Raw genomic sequence first — 21,379 nt, 5'->3', positions numbered from 1 at the left:
TGGATTTTTATTTTGATTTCTCTTCTAGAGCAGCTTGGGAGGAATTTTTAGAAGAATGGAAGAATTCTAGCAGGCTTTACTTAACTGAAAATCCTATTGAGATGAAAGTAGCTCCCATTGCTGGATGTAAAGGGGATGGAAACAAAAGAGAAGACGGAGGAGAAGATGAAGAGCTCGTCGACCCCAATGATACTAGTGCTAATTCATAATTTCATTGTACTTGTTTTTTTTTTAATTTGAAATGAAAATAATCTATGTTTATTTTGTATTGAAACAATGTGGTGTTTGATTGTGAATTTAATTGAGCAAACTGCATAATCAAGTTGTCATAAAAAATTAGTCAAAAAATATAATTTAACTAGTGATTAGTAAATCAGCTAACACAAATGAGATTGTTCATGATATTAAATCGAATTAACTTAGATTGTGATATTAAATCAACAAACCTTAACGATATTAGCTGTGATTTTTAATCAGCGAGTTGTTTTGAGATGCGATCTTGAATCAGCTAATTCAAATAGGATTGTTCATGAAATTAAATCGAATGAACTTACGTTGCGATATTAAATCAATGAACCTTAATGATATCAACTGCGATATTAAATCAGCTAGTTGTTTGGAGTTGCGATATTAAATCAGGTAACTCAAACAAGATTGTTCATGGTATTAAATCAAATGAACTTAGGTTGTGATATTAAATCAACGAACCTCAATGATATCAACTACGATATTAAATCAATGAGCTATTTGGAGTTGCGATCTTAAATCATTTAAGTCAAATAAGATTGTTCATGATATTAAATCGAATGAACTTAGGTTACGATATTAAATCAGAGAACCTTAACAATATCAGTCGTGATATTAAATCAACGAGTTGTTTGGACTTGTGATCTTAAATTAGCAAACCTTAAATATATTAGTTGCGATCTTAAATCAGTGAACTGTTTGGAGTTGTGATATTAAATTAGCTGACTCAAATCAGATTGTTCATAATATATAAAGTAAACAATATTTAGAAATAATGTATCTTTCTTGAAAAAAAGGGACAAATCATTCATACATAATATTTTTTGATATGGAGTGCATTCTATGTGCGAGGTAGAATAGGGCCATCCATTTTTACTATTCTGTAAGCTTCATAGCCTATTTTTTCTACAACTTTGTAGGGTCCCTCCTAATTTGGGGTAATTTTTCCTTGTTGCGATGCTGGAAATCTTGCTTCACTATTTCTTAAAACAAGATCACCCATTTAAAACTACTTGTTATTCACTTTGGAATTATAATATCTAGCAACTTGTTGGGCTCATGTAGTATTTCTAATCTCTACTGTCTCCCTAACTTCATCGACAAGGTCTAATTTGAGTCGAATGGCCTCTTAGTTAGAACTTTCATCAAAATGAGTTGTTTTGTGAGATCGCAAGCTTATCTCAGCAGGGATTACTGCCTCTACCCCATATACATGTGAGAATGTTGTCTCTCCAATTGCTATGTGAGGTGAGGTTCGCAGAGACCATATAATTCATAGTAGCTCTTCTAACCAAGCACCTTTGGCCTCATCAAGTTTTTTCTTCAGAGCTGTTAGAATCTTCTTATTCATTGCCTCTACTTAACCATTTATTTGAGGAGCTTTTACAGAGCTTTGAGCGAGAGAAATCTGTAGGTCATTGCAAAATTTCTTAAATTTTCCATGAAATTAGGTTCCATTGTTTGTTATAATCAGGCATGGAATGTCAAACCTACAAACAATAGATTTAAAAAAAAAGACTCCATTTGTCTCTCTTTGATTGTAGCCAAAGCTTTAGTTTCTAACCACTTAGTGAAGTACTCCACAGCTACAACTGTGAATTTCTTTTGAGCTGTGGCTATTGGAAATAGACTCAAGATGTCAATTCTCCAAGTTACAAATGGTCAAAGGCTAGACATTATTTGCATAGGCTCAGCTGGTGCTCGTTATACTTGAGCATATTTTTTATAAGAATCATAAGTGTGAACCATATGCAGTGTATCCTTCTGTACAGTTGGCCAGTAGTATTCCTACCTAAAGACCTTTTATGCTAACAATCTCCCACCTAGATGATCACTGCATATTCCCTCATGTATTTCTCTCATAACATACTCAACTTTTGAGAGAGCAAGACATCTCAAAAGAGGTTGAGAGTAGCCTTTTTTTATAAAGCACACCTTCTAACAGGATATATCTAAAGGTAATAGAATAAATGATTTTAATTGAATGAGAAATGAATAATTTATAGATATAAGGAAATATTAAATGTAAATTATAGCATCCTACCTTGTAGCCTTATGCAGAATTTTGGCGAGCTCCTTTTTGCTTAGGTGGTAAGTTTCCCCTTGTAGTGCTTGTACAATGGTTGTTATCCAAGTTTTTTTTCCTGGTTCAGATTGAGCACTTGATAAGTGTCATAGCTTAGGGTGGCTCTATGCTCTAACAAGATGTTTCCTCTCTGTTCAATAGTAATAGAGGACGCTAACTTTGATAGAACATCAGCTTTGGTGTTCTTCGTCTTGGATAGTTGTCTAACTTGTACCTTATTAAACTAAACTAGTAGCTGGGCTGATATGGCATGGTACTTCTTTAAGCTTGGCTCCTTTAATTTATATTTCCCATTCATTTACTTTGCTACGAGCTGAAAATCAGTACGTATGATCAATTTATTTGCCCTTAGCTGTAGAGCCACTTGTAATCCTGAAATCAGTTCCTCGTACTCTACAGTGTTCTTAGATGTCTAGAAGCCTAAAGATAGCCCATACTGCCATTCATTTTCATTAGGATCTGTAAGAAGAACACTTGCTCCTGACTCAAGCCATCAACATAAACTGTCCAATACTTTGGCTTCACAACTGAACTCGTTTGCCCCTATGATGAATTAGCTACTACATCTTATGTAATCAATAGAAAAAGTTTTTAGAACTAAATGTATACTTGTAATAAAATATCGTAAAGTATCTGTCAAGTAAAATTCCAATAATTTTTGTGACATGCTATCGTATCATTTATGTGAGTAATAGTGTTTGAAATTAAAAGTTACCTGCAGGGTTGACCGCCTTCGGACGTACCAACGTCTAAACTAGAAATCCTGCACAAAATATGTTAAATATGCGATATCTGTAAGTATACAGGTCATGTTGTAATATAGTTACAATGAAGTAGGTGAGTACTCCGAGGATCTTACCTAAGGGAGGCGAGCACTAAATTAATCCTAATCTAAGGAAAAATAGAGATAATTAGTACTTTAAAAAAATTATATTACGACTAAAAATAAAGAAAGAGTTTTTAATAACTAAAGAAATAAAATATATATATAAATAGAAAAACTACGAAAATTTGCTATGGAAACTTAATCAAATCTGAACATGAGTGACTAGCTCGCTTCGATAATCATAACTAACTATTGCTTCGGGCTCCCTGTTCACCCAATTAGTCATTACCTTAGTAGGATCTCTCGATTTTCCACTAGAATAATGGGTCAGCAATAACTACTTATCTCTCGACCTCACTGTCTAGACTGGTTCGGAGTTAAGGTGTTCACGAATAGACCATCACAATTTTGGGTTAATTACCACCTAAATGACTTTCTAGGGTAGTCAAGCTTAGGGTTTAAATTCCTCATTTCTTAAATAGATGATTCGCTTGAGAAAGCCCTACAAATCAATAAATTAATCATACCTCCACTCGCTAATCCCCCACAAAAGGATTAGTTCCTCATGGATCTCAAAAACATAATAAACTTGATGTGAGAGATGAACATTAATAAAAAAAATTAAGAGATTAAGGTTTAAGAGAAGCCAAAATTGTATTTAATTGAAACATGGAATCCACAAATATTTGATCAAGTTCCACAAATCAGATCTCCCGACAAATGCAAAACTGAAAATAGCCTAAAGTTTAAGAAAAGGGAAAAACTAAAATTTGAAACTATGAAGAAAATTATACAATATGAAAAGCTGTCCATAACAAGAGTTAAATGAGCCTATTTATAGAGTTAAGGTTGCCGTCATCCTCAACCCTAGGTCAATTGATGCTCTCGTATTTAATATTTGATTGTGTAGACCAAAATGCCTCTAACTCGTAAATATTTCTCGTACAGAACCAGTGTCGCGACACCCTAGTGCCTGTGTCACGACATCGAAGGCAGTATGCTTGTATTTAAGGTAGTTTCAAGGATATGTCGCGACACTGAAGTCAGTCTTGAAATTCTTGCTCTCTTCTCCCTATGTTGCAACACCAAACTCCTTGTAATGCAACAAAACAACCAGTATTGAGTTGGTACTCCTAATGGTCTCCTGCATACTCAAAAATTATGTTAGCTCACCCTTAGGCCTCATTCAATCCCTAAGGTCAATAAAAGACTCAAATTACAATTTTTATTGAATATAAATGAAACTAAGAAAACTTAATTAAAACATAATAAAAATGCTTGTATTTAAGCTCCTCAAGTGCGAAAACTAGTTTAATCAGCTACACCGAATTACGACAGATCAAGGGTTTGATGATTTATCAAAAGAGCATTCCACCATGAAATTGGCTAAGATCTGAGCCTTGATCGTTGTTCTTGGGGCATATTCTATTCCAAATTATGTCAATTCAATTCCTCATTTGGTCATTCTTCTTGAAGTATCCACTCTAGATAGAATATCCTTAATGGTTTGATTCACTATGACAGTCATGGGATGAGCTTGGAAGTAAGGTTGCAACTTGCGAGCTGCCACTATTAAAGTGAAATGAGTTTTTCTATCTTTGAATACCTTTTTTCGTCGTTCTGTAACACTCTGCTAACATAATATACTGGAAATTAGCGAACTCCCTCTATTCTAATCAAAATTGCTGCTACCATTTCTTCCGAGGTTGCCAGATAAAACTGCTGTTAACATAATATAGATTTGTGTTTCTACCCTATTTTTGTGGCTTACAAAGCAGAAATGGAAGCAATAGATCTGAAGGGCTCTATTAGAAAAATAATGGAGTTAATCATATAAACAAAAAATTTAAAATTTCAACTATTTATTAAATTAATATTTTTAAAATTTTACGTTGAAGATAAATAATTAAGTATATAAATAAAATTTTTAAAAAGTTAATTTATGGGAAATGTTGAATGTGAATAACCCAAAGTGATAATTATGATGAAGATAGATAATGGATCTGCACATTCCTTGGCCAAAAGTGGATTACAGAATGGAAATGGAGAATTTTTAATGGAAAAGATGCCTATTTTGGATGGGTCATTTATCTTACTTTTTGTCTCACGCTATAGTATCACTACAATATCTAATCTCACCGCCACCGCTGTTTTTACACTAACCGCAGGTAAACGCACCGCTCATCCAAACTCACTCTTAATGTCTGTAATGGTTTGGATTAATGAATACAACTTTATTCATTTCCAAAAAATATAATGTTGAAACGAAATTGATATTTAGTTAATCTGATTTAAGTTTTTTTTTTTTAATTTTGGTTGTAGTTTTTATTTTTGGTTCTGATATCCACTTTGAATTTAATCTTGATTTATTTTGAGTTGAAATATTTTGCATGTTTGCTTTTAGTTTTAATTGATTTTAATTTTAAATTTTGATTTTGTTGTGAATGAAGTTTAAATCATATCGCCATTTATGATGAATTTTTATTTTCTATATATTTTCATTTAAGTAATGATTATTGATGCTCAATTATTTTATTGGAGTATGATTTATGATTAGTTGATAATTGCTTTTTAGCCATAGTCATCTTTTATTGAATTTGATTTTTTTGTCATCGGAATAATTAATCTTTTCTCCATTCCAAACTTTTTATATTTATTTTATTGTTAAATATAATATCTCGTACTCTTTTTTTTGTTAAATATAAATTTAAGCATGATTCCAAATAATTATAATTATAATCATACGAATTGAACTAATACGTCCCATGTTAAAAGCCTGTTTGGTGGAATAATTTCATAAATAGGAAAATGCAAAAGCAAAGAGAGTACAACTCGGTTTTGCTTTCCTTTTGTTGTCTTGACATTATAGTCATAAATATAAATGTCTCAACTCTCAAACACAACATAAGAGTAAGAAACAAGGATCCAGCAAAGCTAAGAGTCAAGAGATGAAGAAAGTAGAGCTCATATTCGTTCCAGCGCCAGCAACGGGGCACTTGGCCTCAACTGTTGAATTCCCGAAGCGCCTGCTCTGTCGCCATTATCGAATTCGGGTTACTATTCTTTCCATGAAGTGGTTTCCAAGTGCTTCTTTGGATGCATACACCAATCGCTCACTGCATTGCAGCCTGATGGAATCCAACTCATTGAACTCCCTCAGGTTGATCTTCCCTCATTAGATCCTAAGAAGTCAATCGAAAGTTTCCTTGATGTATTCGTACAGTGCTACATCCCTCCTGTTAGAAATGCTGTGAGGGACATTGTTTCAATGAGATGTAGCTTGGGTGAAACCCGAGTTGCAGGATTAGTTCTTGATCTCTTTTGTTCACCCATGATTGATATTGCAACTGATTTTGGTCTTCCTTCTTATCTATACCCTCGTTCGGTCTCATGTGGCATCTACCAACCCGACATACCCTGAAGAGCTCCGAATTTGAACGTTCAGATCCTGAACATTTGATCCCAGGATTTGTCAATCCTGTCCCCACACGTGCTCTTCCATCAGCTGCATTTTGCAAGGATGGAGGTTACACTACATATGTCAAAGTTGCTGAAAGGTTCAAGGATGCCAAAGGTATCATAATCAATATTGTTGACACCATTTTTTTTTGATAAAAACATGGTCGACTTGGGTTTTGAAAACGAAAATGAAAACGGGAGTCGTCACCAATCCTTTTTGATAAGGTGTGATAGGATCACCTTAAAAAGTAGTTGTTTTTAATAAACGATTTAATTTTATTAAAACAACGATTTTGGTTCACGAAATTTAGAAAAACGGGTTTAGGAGTCGGTTACGTACGAGGAAGGATTAACACCCTCGTAACGCCCAAAAATTGGTACCTAGTTGATTAGTTAATGTCTTAATGTCGAAAATTAAAAACTTTAAAGAGATTTAGAATACGACCCTATATTTTAAAACTTATATGGAACGAGATATTCATTAAGATTTTCTCATTTCGAAAAGGAAAATGTCACACCTAATGAGTTAGGGCACAATATTTCGCCTCTTCGAAAATGAGCTTATCTAAGAGCTCGCACAATAAAATTTAAAAGAATATTCAATTGTTTAAGTCGTATAAAAATTGTGACCCAATACATTAGGGCACAATTTCTCAAAATACGAAACATTGAATATTGCCTTTATTTATTATTTAAGAAAATCCTCATCTCGAGAAAATAACGTGTCATATCCAATACGTTAGGACACAATGTGTTGAATTCCCGATGATGAGCTTTTTATTTATGTTTTTTTGATTAAAAGCGTTTTCGATTATTTAGATCCAAAAAAATTGGAACCCAACGCGTTAGGGCTCAATTCTCTCAAATCTAAACATAAAATCTTGCTTATTTGAAAGTCGAAACTTATGCGTCGAGATAAATTAATCTAACTTGAAATAGTAGAAATGAAACACGAGGTTAATATGCGTGCAAAGCAATATTAAATACGATGGTATAAAAAAATAATACGAGCAATAGCAACAAGATAAGATAAATAAAAGGACAAATCAATAACATACAAAATAACAAGTATATAAGCGAACAAAATTAAAACATTCTTCCAAAATGATAATGAAAACGTAAATAAATAAATAAATAAAGAAGATGAATAAAATTATAAAAATGTAAAAAGATATATATGTATGTATATATATGTATATAAAAATTATAAAATATAAAAATATAAGTATGTATATATATTCATGAAAATAAAAAATATGTACATATATATAGATATGTATAAATTACAAAATAAATAAAAATATGTATATATGAGTTTCTATGTATATATAAAATAAGTTATAAAAATATCTAAGTGTACATATATATATTATGAAAATGTATGTATGTACATATGTATTTTAGAAGTATAAAACCAAAGATAAATATGTATGTATGTATATATACGAGTTATAAAAAAAAACTATGTATAAAGATATATTCATTACACATATGTAACAAAGTTTGAAAAATAAGAAGGATATAAATAATATCAATATAATATAAATATAGTAATATCAATATAAAGACAAATATCTTTGATATTTAAATAAGTTAATATAAATAACATATAACAACAGTAATACAAATAATAATAATAATCATGATAGTATCAAATTTATTAATATTATTAGTAAAATAACTAAAATAACAAAACAAATCGACTAAATTGAATTTAGAAACAAAACATGGGGTCTAAAGTGCAAATAAACAGAAAAGGGGCCCCCAAGGACCAAAATAAAACGCGCTGAAAGAGCGAGGGGCTGATTGGGAGAATATCCCCAACCTTTAGCGCATCATTTCGTTCAGGACCAAATTGAAATAAACGCAAAAACCGCGGGGCCAAACTAAAACACGAAATGAAGAGTCTAAGTACTAAATTGAAAGGGGGTGACAATGTGGAAGTACCCGCAGCACAAATAGTCCATATGGCGCAAAAACACGCGGACCTTGGCCTCTGTATGCTGAACAACAGCTCAATGCATTCAAGATGGTGAAGGAATTAGGGTTAGCAGTGGAGACGAGGTTGAACTATAGGAAAGACAGTGATGAAGTGGTGATGATAGATGAGATAGAGAAAGCTGTGGGGATGGTAATGGATGGTGGAAGTGAAGTGAGAAAGAAAGTGAAGGAAATGTCAGAGATTGCAAGGAAGAGTGTTATGGAAGGTGGATCTTCATTCAATTCTATTGGAAAACTGATAGAGGACATGATAGGCAACAACTGATATGGAATCATAGCTGTTGTCATTGTACTATTAATTTATTTCACTACATTTGAGATTATAATGATATATATGCAGTACAACTGAGATGGTATCACTGCTCCATTTTCCCTTGTAACCAAACAATAATGGAAGAAGTTTTCTTTGTTTCCCTTGCTTTTCTTTATCACTTTCTTTCAATCCAAACATAAAGTATAATTATGTTGTCCTTCTGTTAGTCGCTGGACACTTCGGTGATTGATATCCCTCAGCTTGAAGTGGTAGGACCTTTTACTGCAGCTTGAAGTGGTGTTTTATGATGCGAGGGGCTTGTTCTTGAGTTTCTTGGTTATTTCCGCAACATATTTACCTTGGTAAAAGGCCTGTTGGAGCTCTAGCTCAGTGGGTTCACGGGATCCATCGGCTGCATAAGTGCCAGCACCATAAGAGGAGCCACCTTTTACCTGATTCATCTCAAACATGCCACTGCCAAAAGTGTATCCAAGAGGCACAAATATCATACCATGATGTGCTAACTGTGTTATAGCAGTTAATCTGCATATCAGGTAAAACAAAGAGAAAAGAAAACATAAGATTCGTTAGCACAAGCACTGATTTGAAGCCAAATAATGGATATAAATATAATTAAACACAAACATAATAGATCTTCCAACAGGTCTTTCCATGTTTATAGATAAGAACAGATAGAGCTGTGGGAATATGTAAACTGCGAAGGAACTTACGCAGTGAGCTCCTGTCCTCCCCCATGGAAACCAGTACTCCAGAAGATACCAGCAGGCTTGCCAGCAAGTGCTTGGTGTTCCCACAGGTCGTTAGTAGCATCAAAGAAGGCCTTAAACTGAGCTGCCATCACACCGAAACGAGAAGGAAACCCGAAGAGAAAACCATCAGCTTCCAAAAGCTGTTCTGGCCTAATCTCTGGTACATCAGCTGCTTTAGCTGGTGCGTTCATCTTTTGCAGTATTGTATTGGATAGCGTCTCAGGTACCTGTTGAATCCAACCAGTCGCCTAAGTAAGACCAAAAAGGTCATTTTAATTCAAGACATCCTATTTCTCTTCTGGTAATTACCTGCCAAAGTGTTGCCTCAACATCTTGAACTGAATTAGCCCCCCTTTGCACCTCCCTTGCCATGATCTCGACATGACGGTACAACGAGTAATACCTATCCAAGGTTATATAATTCAAGGACCGGAGAAAATAGGGGAAAGCTATAGCAAATTTGAGGTAATGCAAATGGGTTGATGAAGGATCAACACTCACACTACATACAACTTTGTTGCTGCCATAGCTGCAATTGAGCTCTGATATTTGAACCAATTGCTTATGTCTGTGTGATGAATCCAATATTTAACTCACTCCATAGGATTTGACCAAAACTAAATGATTCCCCTTTAAAAGCTGTGAAAGTCCTTGACATTATAAAATTGAAAATTATCATCAAGACTTGAGATTATTACAGATTACCCCAATCCACGCACAACTTACTCTTCAAAGTTCAAACCTGTAATTTGTATCCATAAACCAACCAGAAGAATAGGGTTTTTTTTTATTATGATTATAAGCCATCAATCAGCTTGCTTAAAGTGATTCCAGAACTATATACGTACATATATTTACATCAGCATTATTGTCTTCATAGTAATTTATGCAAGAAATTCCAAAGTCATGAAGAATTGAAACAGAAAGGCAAGTAGATGGAAATGAATGATTGAGAAGAAGTTGAGAAAACTTTACCATGGGTATGTTGAAGGAAAGAAAGAACAAAGTTGTCAGGCTTCAGAGTCACATGAGAAAGAGATAAAGATGGCTTTTGAGTAATGAAACATGTATGTTAGGTGTTGAAAGGAAGAAAGATTGATTAGAAGAGCTGTGGTGAGAGAAATATGATGTAGTACTGAAATATAAAACATTTTATAGATAAGGTTAGTACAAATTATTTTATCTTTTAAAACACGTATATAAATGGTTTTTGTTTACAAGAAATCATTGTGAGTAGATCCCATCACATGGGTGATACAATCAACACGGCCAATCAGGATTCAATTTTATTATTTTATTTAAAATAAATATGAAATTTTAGTTAAATATTTTAAACTATATTTAATTCTTATTTTTAAGAACATAACCATTATACAAATATTATTTGTTATGATAACTTTATATTTTGATCATTCAATTTTAAAAATTATAAATTGATCACTAAACTATTTGAAAGTTACAAGTTAATCGTTCACTGTTAAGCTCCTAACAATCGTTACAAATGAGGGACAAATAAATTTAGCCATTAGTAAATTTACAATTAAATAAAATATGTTATTAAGTTATTCTATATTCTCTCAACTAAATTAATATCCTAAAGTTTTTTTTCTTTTAATTTTCCCCAATTAATGAAATAAAAAGTATACACAAAAAGAAGAGTTGATGAATTATATAATGAAATAATAAGACAATCTAAGTAGTACATCTCTTTAGTTATAAATAGATAAAATAATTATGATAAAAGTATGTGATTAGCTGTTAAACAAGAAGGAAATCAGTCATTGTGAAGAAGCTATATATATATATATATATATATATATATATATATATATTAATGGTTAGAATCAAATCAATCGAATTAAATCAATCAACAAGATAAAACCTACATTCGAATTTGTTAATTTCCTCCTAATATTTGTGGCTTTTTATATTAGTTAACACTATTGACAATGATATATATATATATATATATATATATTAGTTTATAGAATTTGAAGATTCTTTTATTTAGTTGGGAGAATATGAAATCAATAACTTAATAAAATCTTTTAGGTTAAATTCTATCATTGACCCTGACCATCATACTAATATAGTTCTTTTTACTTCTAATTAGTTTTAAAAGCTCTTTCCCAAATTCGCTCACCGTAAGGTTAACTTCCATCTATAATATTACAAGCATGAAATGAGTATTTCCTCGTTTGCTAAATTTTATCCTATATTTCTCTCTTAGAAAAACAATGAAGTTTTTCAAAGATACAAACTAAATGATCCTTACAACTGCACTTTAAAAGGTAAAAGACAAAGAGTAAGCGGCAAAGTCAAAACTAACCTCTTGTGTCATGGGACTAGAGTTCTCGTTTCGTGATCCGTGCGGCCTTAGGCGATCCGTTCGTCCAAACTCGCCTAAGTCAACCTTTACTCAAGTGAGGATTCCTTAAGAACTCCTCCAAGGCACCAATTGAAGAGCAGAAGCAATTTATGCCAAAAGAAGCTAAACCAAAAAACAATAGAAAGCCACAGAAAAGAATGCACATAAGGTGTTTGAGTAAATGCTCTCAGAATTCTATTACTCTTAAGAATTCAACATACAATTGAATGAGTACAAATGAGGGGGAGGCTCTCTATTTATAGTTGAGCTCCCCCAAAACTGACAGTCAAGATACATTTACATCGACGGACGAGATTAACCATATCTCTTTACAAGATATGATTCCCTCTGTCTTCTAAGATTAGTTACCATATTAGCCTAAGTTTCAATGTATTCACTATCGGGCCAACCAGGCTTCAATTTGACAGACTTCTCCAATAGTTCTCTGAATCGGGCTAGCTCTCGTGGGCTAAATGTTCCCCATCTAATCGATAGACCTCCATGGGGCGCATCTTGTGTAACGGTCACGGGCTTTGCACTTTGGCCCGTGACATTCTACCCCACCCATTTCCGCAACGCCCTCGTTGCGACTTCTAAATGGCACTGACTTGATTCGCCTTTGAACCCTCTCGTTGCCTTGGCTTCTTCCTGACTTGCCTTGCGATCAGGTTGTTCATTCTTTCGGAACCTTTACCTCAGCTTCCGTCGCGTCTTCGCTTGAACCGTTGCACTCGTTGGTACATCTTGTTGGTAAGAAGTCTCCGCTCTTACTTGCCTCAACTTTGACTTATTCTCTCTTGAATCATCTCGATTCTCACATCTTGGCTTCGTATTGCCCACAGTCCCTTGGCCTCCTTGCTCACGAACTTTGAAAGGGCCCCTACGACCTTGCCAAGCCAACAAGTCAGAATTCAAAACACTATCAACGTGTTCACAATGTACCTTACTCGCAACATTTACTTGTCCCGACTATTTTCGTATCGCTCTCTTTTTCTTGAAGCCTGATGCACAACCCACCTTTCCCAAAGGTGTCGGCCCCATAGTCGAATCTATAGGCTTCATATCGAACTCTTGCGCCACTAACACTTCTGAAGGAGCTTTCGTAACTACCCGTTCTATCGAGTCAATGTTCCTCTCATACGAAACATCCTCGACTAGTTGGATTGACGACAACACCTTTGCCCCCACTTTCATATCTCGATGCACCGGCACAACAATCTTTGTTAACAGACCGGTGATAATATAAATTTGATCGGCCCATGGATACAGAACTGTCTGAATCCTGTCAAGGAAGTTTAAGCCAAGTACATAATCGTAATCATCTAATTGGATTACCTCAAAGTCTTCCTTGCCCTTCCATTTACAGATTTGTAGCTCTACACCCTGAACTACTCTCACAGTTGGGGCTTCCTCGGAATTTACTGTCTTGATCTTCTTATTCGATTTCTTAATCGACAGACCAAGCTTCCTTACAGCCTTTTCCGATATGAAAAAGTTCGATGCTCCCGTATCAATAAGAGCACTCCGCTTCTGACCCGCAATGTTGATGTCTACAAACATCAACCCTTCTTTACCATTCCTCTTCTTAGGAATGAGCACCATCGAATTGACCCTCGATGGCTTTCCCTCAATATGTTTCACCTTTTTTCTTTCGGGCTATTAGGTCTCCACTTCCTATTTCGTGGTTTCCTATCATCACCATCGATGCTACTACCGTTGCCATCATAGCTTTGTCCCTCTTCATCCTCCTCATAGTACCCAGTATTGCCCCTCTTGTTGGGCTTGGAAAATTCAAACCTGTCCATTCTCGGAGCAAGTTCCACGATGGACTCCGCTACCATCATGGCATTGGTAAGTTCCTGAACTCCTCGACGTTTCAATTCTTGCTTCGCTCATGATTTCAGCCCATCTGTAAAGGAGAAAAATGCTTCATTCTCGCTCAAATTAGAGATTTGGAGCATGAGTTCACTGAATTCCCGCACATACTCCCTAATCGTGCCTCCTTACGTTAGCCGTCGCAACTTTGCTCGAGCTTCATCATCGGTATACTCGGGGTAAAACTGTGCTTTAAATTTATTTTGAAACTCTTTCCAAGTCCCAATCTCGGTTCCACCACGTCTCACATCAGTGGACCTACGTCGCCACCATAATAAAGCAACGTCAGTGAAATACATAGCAACAATGTTTACCTTTGTGACATCATCCTCGATGTTCATCGTACGGAAGTATTGCTCTATGGCCCAAAAAAAGTTGTCCACTTCACTTGCAGACATTGGCCCTTTAAACGCCTTTGGCTTGGGCACATCCATTGCTTGTGGCTTCGACTTTGAAGCCTACATTCCATTCCCTATGGCAGCGTTGAAAATCTTGAGCTCCCCCTTAAGCTCATTGATCTCCTCCTTCAAAGCTGTCACCATAGCCTCGAGAGCATCGTCCTTTCCAACCAGTTTATTCTCTGAGGAACTGATAATATCCCACACAAATTCCTTGAGCTCCTCTTACAATGTTCGCAACCCATCATTGTGTCTATTATCGACATCGCCGATCCTCTCCTTGACGTCTTCCATGGACTCCTCGAGAGTGACGACTCGATCCTGCAAAGCTGACAATAAGTCCCTTAATCGACTCGCTTTTCTGGTCCTTCCTCGGGTCTCTATTAGCTCACTCTGACCAAAAACTTCTTTCGACATCCCAACAGTGCCTTCAAACTAAAAGCTCTGATACCAATTGTCATGGGTCTAGAGTTTTTGTCTCGCGCTCCGTGCGGCCTTAGAAGATCCGTTCGTCCAAACTCTTTTAAGTCAGCCTTTACTCAAGTGAGGATTCTTTAAGAACTCCTCCAAGGCACCAATTGAAGAGCGAAAGCGATTTATGCCAAAAGAAGCTAAACCAAAGAACAATAGAAAGCCACAGAAAAGAATACACATAAGGTGTTTGAGTAAATGCTCTCAGAATTCTATTACTCTTAAGAATTTAACATACAATGGAATGAGTACAAATAAGGGGGAGGCTCTCTATTTATAGTTGAGCTCCCCCAAAACTGACAGTCAAGATACATTTACATCGACGGGCGAGATTAACCATATCCCTTTATTTTAGGGATTTACAAGATATGTCATATCAAATCTAATCTAATCTTTACAAGATATGATTCTCTCTATCTTCTAAGATTAGTTACCATATTAGCCTAAGTTGCCATGTCTTCATTATCGGGCCAACCAGGCTTCAATTTGACAGGCTTCTCCAATAGTTCTCTGAATCGGGCCAGCTCTCGTGGGCTAAATGTTCCTCATCTAATTGATAGACCTCCATGGGGCGCATCTTGTGCAACGGTCACGGGCTTTGCACTTTGGCCCGTGACACTTGTGCCATTCTTCTTGGAAGTTATAAATGGCTTGAAGCCGTTTGGGCAAATTCTCCCACAGGCATTCTTTCCTAACCGCTTTCAAAAAGAATTGTTCCTCCACCGTTATTGAAATATGCTATAAATCATTAGCAAAACAATATCGATCCATAAATTGAACCTGGAAGAGAGAGAATAAGGAGTTTTGATCGCAGTGGTAATGACATATCAAGCTACGATTTTCAATTTTTTTTTATAAATTGCAGGTCAAACAAAACCCTAAAAATCTTTTTGGACTGAGTGAAGCCATCGTGAAAACATAATAAAAGAAATGGAGAGCAGTGGAGGGGAACAAAGGGTGGGTTTGGATGAAAGATTGGGTGCGATGCGGTGCGTTTAGCTTACTTTTTATCTCATGCTACAGTATCACTACAGTATCTAATCTCACCGCCACTGCTGTTTTTACACTAACCGCAAGTAAACACACCGCTCATCCAAACTCACCCAAAGTTGTAATCGTGAGAGGGTTAGAGTGGTTCTGTGTGTGTTTTTTTAACTGCAATTTTTTACCTGTTTGATTACATATAATCAAATGGGCAATGTCTAAAGGAAGAAACACTTAAAGATTTTTAATTATATTTTATTTTAAAATTATAATCCTCCTCGAAACTGTTTAATAGAGAAATTAGAGAAAATGAAATTTTTTTAATACATTTATAAACGTCATCATTATTGTAACATTAATTTTAGAAGTTAAATTAGTCCTTAAACTTTTTAAAAATAATTCAATATTTCTTTTTGCAATAAATTGAGCACTTCAACTCTAAAAATTCATTAAAAAATTAATTAAACTATTGGTTTTTTTCCACTCAATTGAGTATTTGAGCTTTCAAAATGCATCAAAAAATTTCAAAATTTTGAAAAAACAATTAAGCCCTTGCTCTTATTAAAAGTTAGAAAAAATTATAAAAGATAAAAAATATTATAAAATGATTAAATTTTATTAAAATTAAAATTTTATTAAAAATTAAATTTTTATAAAAATCATAAAAAAGTAACAACCAGTAGTTTTTTTTCAATTAAAGTTATCATGTGTTACAACACAAACGTGACATATGGTAAAAGATGATAAAAATTAAAATCAATAATGTTATAGAAAAATTATAAAATGCTTCCTTTGGTACGATAATTTTATAATTTTTTATGAAATTTATATTTCTTTACATTTTGTATAATTTTCTTACGACTTTATAAATTTTTATAAAAGTTTATATTTCTATATATTTTAAAATTTTTATGATTTTTATAAAATTTTATATTTTTCATATTTTAATAAATTTTAATATTTGAATTTTATTAAAATTTTATAATATTTATAGCTTTTATTAATTTTAATTTTTTTATAAAAGTAGGGCTTAAGTACAATTTTTTAAAAAAATTGGACTTTTGCACCCATAAGCCTTTAAATTATATAAATTTCCAAGTCCCGAAAATTCATGTTTTAAAATTGTAAATGTTTTGAAAAATAAAAGGATTAATTGGATGAGCAAATATTAATAGTATATTTCTTAATACAAAGATTAATCATTGTAAAATAGTAATGCATAATACATAATAATAGTAGCAAATAGTAATATAACTTACAAACACCATCACTTCACTATTTGAGAGGTCCAACTATCAAAATCATCCACTTTTTCTACTCAATTACAATTCACCAATAGCTAGATGACATCACAATATAACTTGTATCAATTGTTACAAGTCATATGACAATGCCCATATAACATTATACATTAAAAATAAAAATAATATTTTTGGTTATATAAATAATAAAATTATCTTTTTTGGAAAAATTAATGATATGACAAGACATTACAACGTGGAAGTAACCATGTTTATGAAGAGACAGGATCCTTAGAAAAAAACTGTGGGATTTAAAAGAAATTAATTAGAGTTTTAGAATTTACTTATAAATAAAGAAAGAAGAAGCCTAAAGAAGGCATCGAAAATAATATAGAAAACTTCATTCTCTCCTTCTACTTTTGTTAGAAGATGGATTAATTGAGAACTTTAGTTAATATTTAATTAACGTAATGATGTTAGAATCAATAACCGATAATATGTACAAAAATGTCATCCATAGCCCACTTCCTTCTAAATTTTCTTTCACAAATCACTTTTTCCAGCACTACTTTCTTCCTCATGTGTCTTCTCTTTTCTAATGAATCACAATCTCTGTTTTTTTTTTTTAGTAAATCAAAGATAAATTATTAAAATTCACTAGTTATCCACAACCTTTTATCAATGTTTCATTTTCATCCACAACCTTTGAAAATTGTATTTATCACCCTCAATCTTTATTAATATTTCATTTCTCATCATAAAATTTTAAATTTTCGATTATTCATCCCTGACTTTTCAAAAATTTATTCACCATCCATAATCTTTTAAAAGATTTTATCATTCAGCCCTTTTTAATTAAAAAAAAACTCAATTTAGCTACATGATCTAATGCCCACATGACATAGTTCTTACATATATAATCATTTTCTGAGCTTGTGTATATAATTTTTATTTTATTTTAAAAATAAGATGTATATAATTTATGTTTAATGTACTTAATTTGTTGAAGTAAACTTATTTATTCAAATTTTAATGGAGACCTAAAGTTTCATTCAATTTTCTTCAAATTATTTTTAAAAAGCTCATCTTTTTTTTCTTCCAAATCTCTCTTTTTGTTAGATGAATCTTTTCCAAAAATATGTTGTATACATTATTTTCACATAAAAATAGTAAGTTTTATTCCAATAAATTAAAACTAATAGATGAAAACGAAATGTTAATAAAGGTTATACATGGAAATGAAATACTAATAAAAGATGTAAATTTTAGAACTAATATATGAAAATGTAATATTAATACAAAATTAAAGGCAAGAAGATCCACATATTACTCATATTACTAACTAAAATTTAATTAATGAAGTAATTACTATTATTTGCATTAAGACGTAAATTTTAAAATTAAAAAATATAAAGACTTAGAATGACCCGTTAGAGAATATAGCCTAAATCTACAATTGTAGATATGATACATGACTATAGTTAAATTTAACCAAAAAGAATTAATGACTACTGTAATACCTAAATTTTACCCGGCCCCTAATAAACAATTCTTTTTTTTTTTACAAAACCAAATCCAAATTACAAACAGGCCTATATGACCCAAACCCAGAATAAAACAAAGGCCCAAATTGCGATGGCCCAAAATCATCAGAAACCCTAGGGTTTCTAATCTTCAGCCGCCGCAACCATGCCCTCCAAGCACCACAGCCCCGGATCTTCACCTGCACAGCAAATAAACACACAAAAAAAAAAAGAAACAAAATCAAAGATTCACAAATCAAATAAAAAGAAATTAGTTTCTTCTTTACATGGTTCGATTCGGCTATAAAAAAGCCATGGATGTATTGTATACGAGAGCCGAAAATCAATAAAAAAGAAAGCTATTATTTTTGCAACACAGAGAGTTCAAATAGGGGACAGATACTAAAAATAAGAGAGAAAAAGAATCAAAGTTTAAAGGTGAATCGCGTTTTCTATTTTTTTTTCTATTCTTGTCGATTTTTTCTTATTTTGTAAAATAATAATATAAAAGAGGAGAGGGGTAATACCTTCGAGGATTCGCCGTCGAAACTCCGTCCGCCTCGCTCAGATCGGAGCTTGACGGAGCGCTGGGGATCGGCTCGCCTGAGAACGACGACATTTAAGAGCTGGGGTTGAAAAACCCTAGCAGAGAGTTCTTATTTTTTTAATTTTTTTCTTCTTACTGCAGCAAGCATGTTTTTTTTAAGGAAAAACTGTTTTAAATCACGTTAGCAAAACGGTGCCGTTTGAGGGGGGTCAGGTCCGCGCGTTCTGGCATAAAGGGGAAATTTTCTCAATTAGCCACTTCTTTTTGCGACGCACTACAATCAAACCCATTTTGTTCTTTTTAAAATTTAGCCGCATATTTCATTTTTGTTTCAATTTGGTCCGTCACTGCGCAGCATTTTGCAGGGCAGGATTAATTTCCCTTTTAGCCCTCCGTTGTTGTTAGCGCATTCAAGTTAGTCCTGTCTTTTAATTTATTGCGAATCTACCCCATTTTTTCGTTTTTAAGTTCAATTTAGTCTTTTTTTTAGCTATTTTATTATTTAATTATTTTTTAGTGTTATTATCATAATTATGTTATACCATTATTTATTTATTATATTATTGTTAATATTATTATTATTATTATTATTATTATTATTATTATTATTATTATCATTCTTGTTATTATTTATTATTATCATTTCTATATTTATGCACGCATTCATTTTATAATATATATACACATATTTTTATAATTAAAATTGATAATGTAAATATTATTTAATTATTTTTATATATTTTATGTGTACATGTATACATATTTATTTTTTTCTAATGAATGTTCTATTATATATATATATATATATATATATATATATATATACGTATCTATTTATTTTTATTTATTTTCAAAATGTTTAACTACCTACTTATATTTTTAACACATATTTTATAATTAATGAATATATGTATATTGTAGAAGCCCAAATTTGCTGGCCCAGTAAAAAATAAACACCTACACCTAAAGCCCAACCAAATTAAAAAATTGCAGCAGGAAACCCTAGCTTTCCCACGCGTCTGACACCCCTAGCCGCCAGCCTCCTCACGCATGCCTCTGCCACCACCGTTGGCCTTGAAACTTCTGCAAATTAAATGCAATAACAGGAGCATGCCAACAGTAATGACAAATATAGGCAGATAAAAAATTTATTAATAGTTGTATAAGTCTATAAAAACCTGGATCTAATCTTGGTATTTTTTTACTCACATCAGAAATCAAAAGCCGAATAGAAATTTTAAAAAGGTGGAATCCTTGTTATTTCCTCTTCGTTTTTCCTTATTTATTTATTTATTTGTTATCTTATTTTATTTTTATTTTATTTTTCCTTCTTTTGCAAATCTATTTTAAATAACTATAATAAAAAAATCAAAAGCAAAAATAAGGGGAAGAGAAACTCACCGGAGTTGGCCGTGACCATGCCGCCGGGGGGTCTCTCCTTCATCGTCGGCCACCGGTCTTTATGGCTGTGGCGGTGGCGCTCAGGGGATAAGAAACCCAAGGGTCGGGTGCTTGAAAGAAAAGGGGGAAAGGCTTTGAAACTAAGAAAAGAAAAAAAGAGGACAAAGGCTAGAATGGAAATTTTGCTTAAATGCACTAAGCAAAACGGCGCCGTTTGAAGGGGGTGACCTGCACCTCTTTGCCCTAATGGGTAATTTGCGCATTCGATCCCTCCATCTGGCGCTGAGGTGCAATCTGACCTTTTTATTATTTTCTATTTTTGACACATAATTTTGCGCCTGTTCCAATCTGGTCTTGCGGAAAGCAATGCGCATAAGGGACAGGGATATTGCATAATCGGTCCCCCATGTCCTCAGCGCAATTTATTTCAGTCCCCTAGCAACCTATTTCATTTATTTACAATTTAAACTCCGATTTTTGGCCTGACTTCAATTCGGTCCCCGACTTGTTTTATTATTTCCTTTTTTATCTTGCCTATTTATTGTTTTTTATTACTTCTATTTATATATATATTTAAAAAAATAGTTTTATTAAATAATTCAATTAATATTTTGTATTTAATTATTTTTTAATTTTTAATCAAACTTACATCATTATTTATTTTATTTATTGTTATTTTATATGTATTAGTTTGTGTATTTTATATATGTCATTGTCATTACTATCATTTCATTATCTAATTACTTGCTAATCTTCAATTTTTTAACGTTGGATTCCTTTATATCTTCTTTATTGTAGTTTATTATTATTGTTGTTGTTGGGCATGTTACTCATATAGTTATTATTATTACTTGTGTTATCGTTAACATTATTCTTATTATTGTTTGTGTTTGTTAACCTTGTGATTCATGAGTGACACTGTTATGCATG

At 33.1% G+C, this 21,379-nt stretch overlaps 2 protein-coding genes across 9 annotated transcripts; one reads left to right on the top strand and one right to left on the bottom strand.

Moving 5' to 3' along the window:
• The first annotated feature begins 5,948 nt into the window (after window positions 1-5,948).
• Window positions 5,949-8,954, top strand: LOC105789679 (UDP-glycosyltransferase 71K1). The gene is given in 5 exon segments (XM_052622973.1): window positions 5,949-6,263; window positions 6,266-6,532; window positions 6,535-6,749; window positions 7,123-7,142; window positions 8,562-8,954. Coding segments are annotated over 5 exon segments (981 nt in total). The 5' UTR covers window positions 5,949-6,106; the 3' UTR covers window positions 8,884-8,954.
• On the bottom strand, window positions 8,816-10,784 carry LOC105788715 (probable NAD(P)H dehydrogenase (quinone) FQR1-like 3). 8 transcript variants are annotated; one of them, XM_052627499.1, is made up of 5 exons: window positions 10,617-10,784; window positions 10,152-10,291; window positions 9,951-10,044; window positions 9,603-9,868; window positions 8,816-9,414 (listed from the first exon to the last, which is right to left on the bottom strand). In XM_052627499.1, the coding sequence occupies exons 2-5, from the start codon at window positions 10,166-10,168 to the stop codon at window positions 9,174-9,176; spliced, it is 618 nt and encodes a 205-aa protein (XP_052483459.1). In that variant the 5' UTR covers window positions 10,169-10,291; window positions 10,617-10,784; the 3' UTR covers window positions 8,816-9,173. The 8 variants fall into 8 exon arrangements, with proteins under 8 accessions (XP_052483459.1, XP_012471189.1, XP_012471190.1 ...); XM_012615735.2 differs by having other exon boundaries at window positions 10,143-10,291; window positions 10,617-10,783; XM_012615736.2 differs by having other exon boundaries at window positions 10,143-10,280; window positions 10,617-10,778.
• Window positions 10,785-21,379: the final 10,595 nt, after the last annotated feature.

Source organism: Gossypium raimondii, chromosome 2 (assembly GCF_025698545.1).
Source record: "Gossypium raimondii isolate GPD5lz chromosome 2, ASM2569854v1, whole genome shotgun sequence".
NCBI lineage: Eukaryota > Viridiplantae > Streptophyta > Magnoliopsida > Malvales > Malvaceae > Gossypium > Gossypium raimondii.
The sequence above is the reverse complement of the archived record's forward strand: the minus strand, read 5'-3'. Positions and strand labels throughout refer to the sequence as shown.

Coding starts and splice junctions, on each gene's coding strand:
- LOC105788715 (XM_012615735.2), bottom strand. CDS start 10,168: ATGGCAGCAACAAAGTTGTATGTAGT. Junction 10,045..10,142: donor GCAACAAAGTTGTATGTAGT/GTGAGTGTTGAT, acceptor AACCTTGGATAG/GTATTACTCGTTGTACCGTC. Junction 9,415..9,602: donor GGAGGACAGGAGCTCACTGC/GTAAGTTCCTTC, acceptor CCTGATATGCAG/ATTAACTGCTATAACACAGT.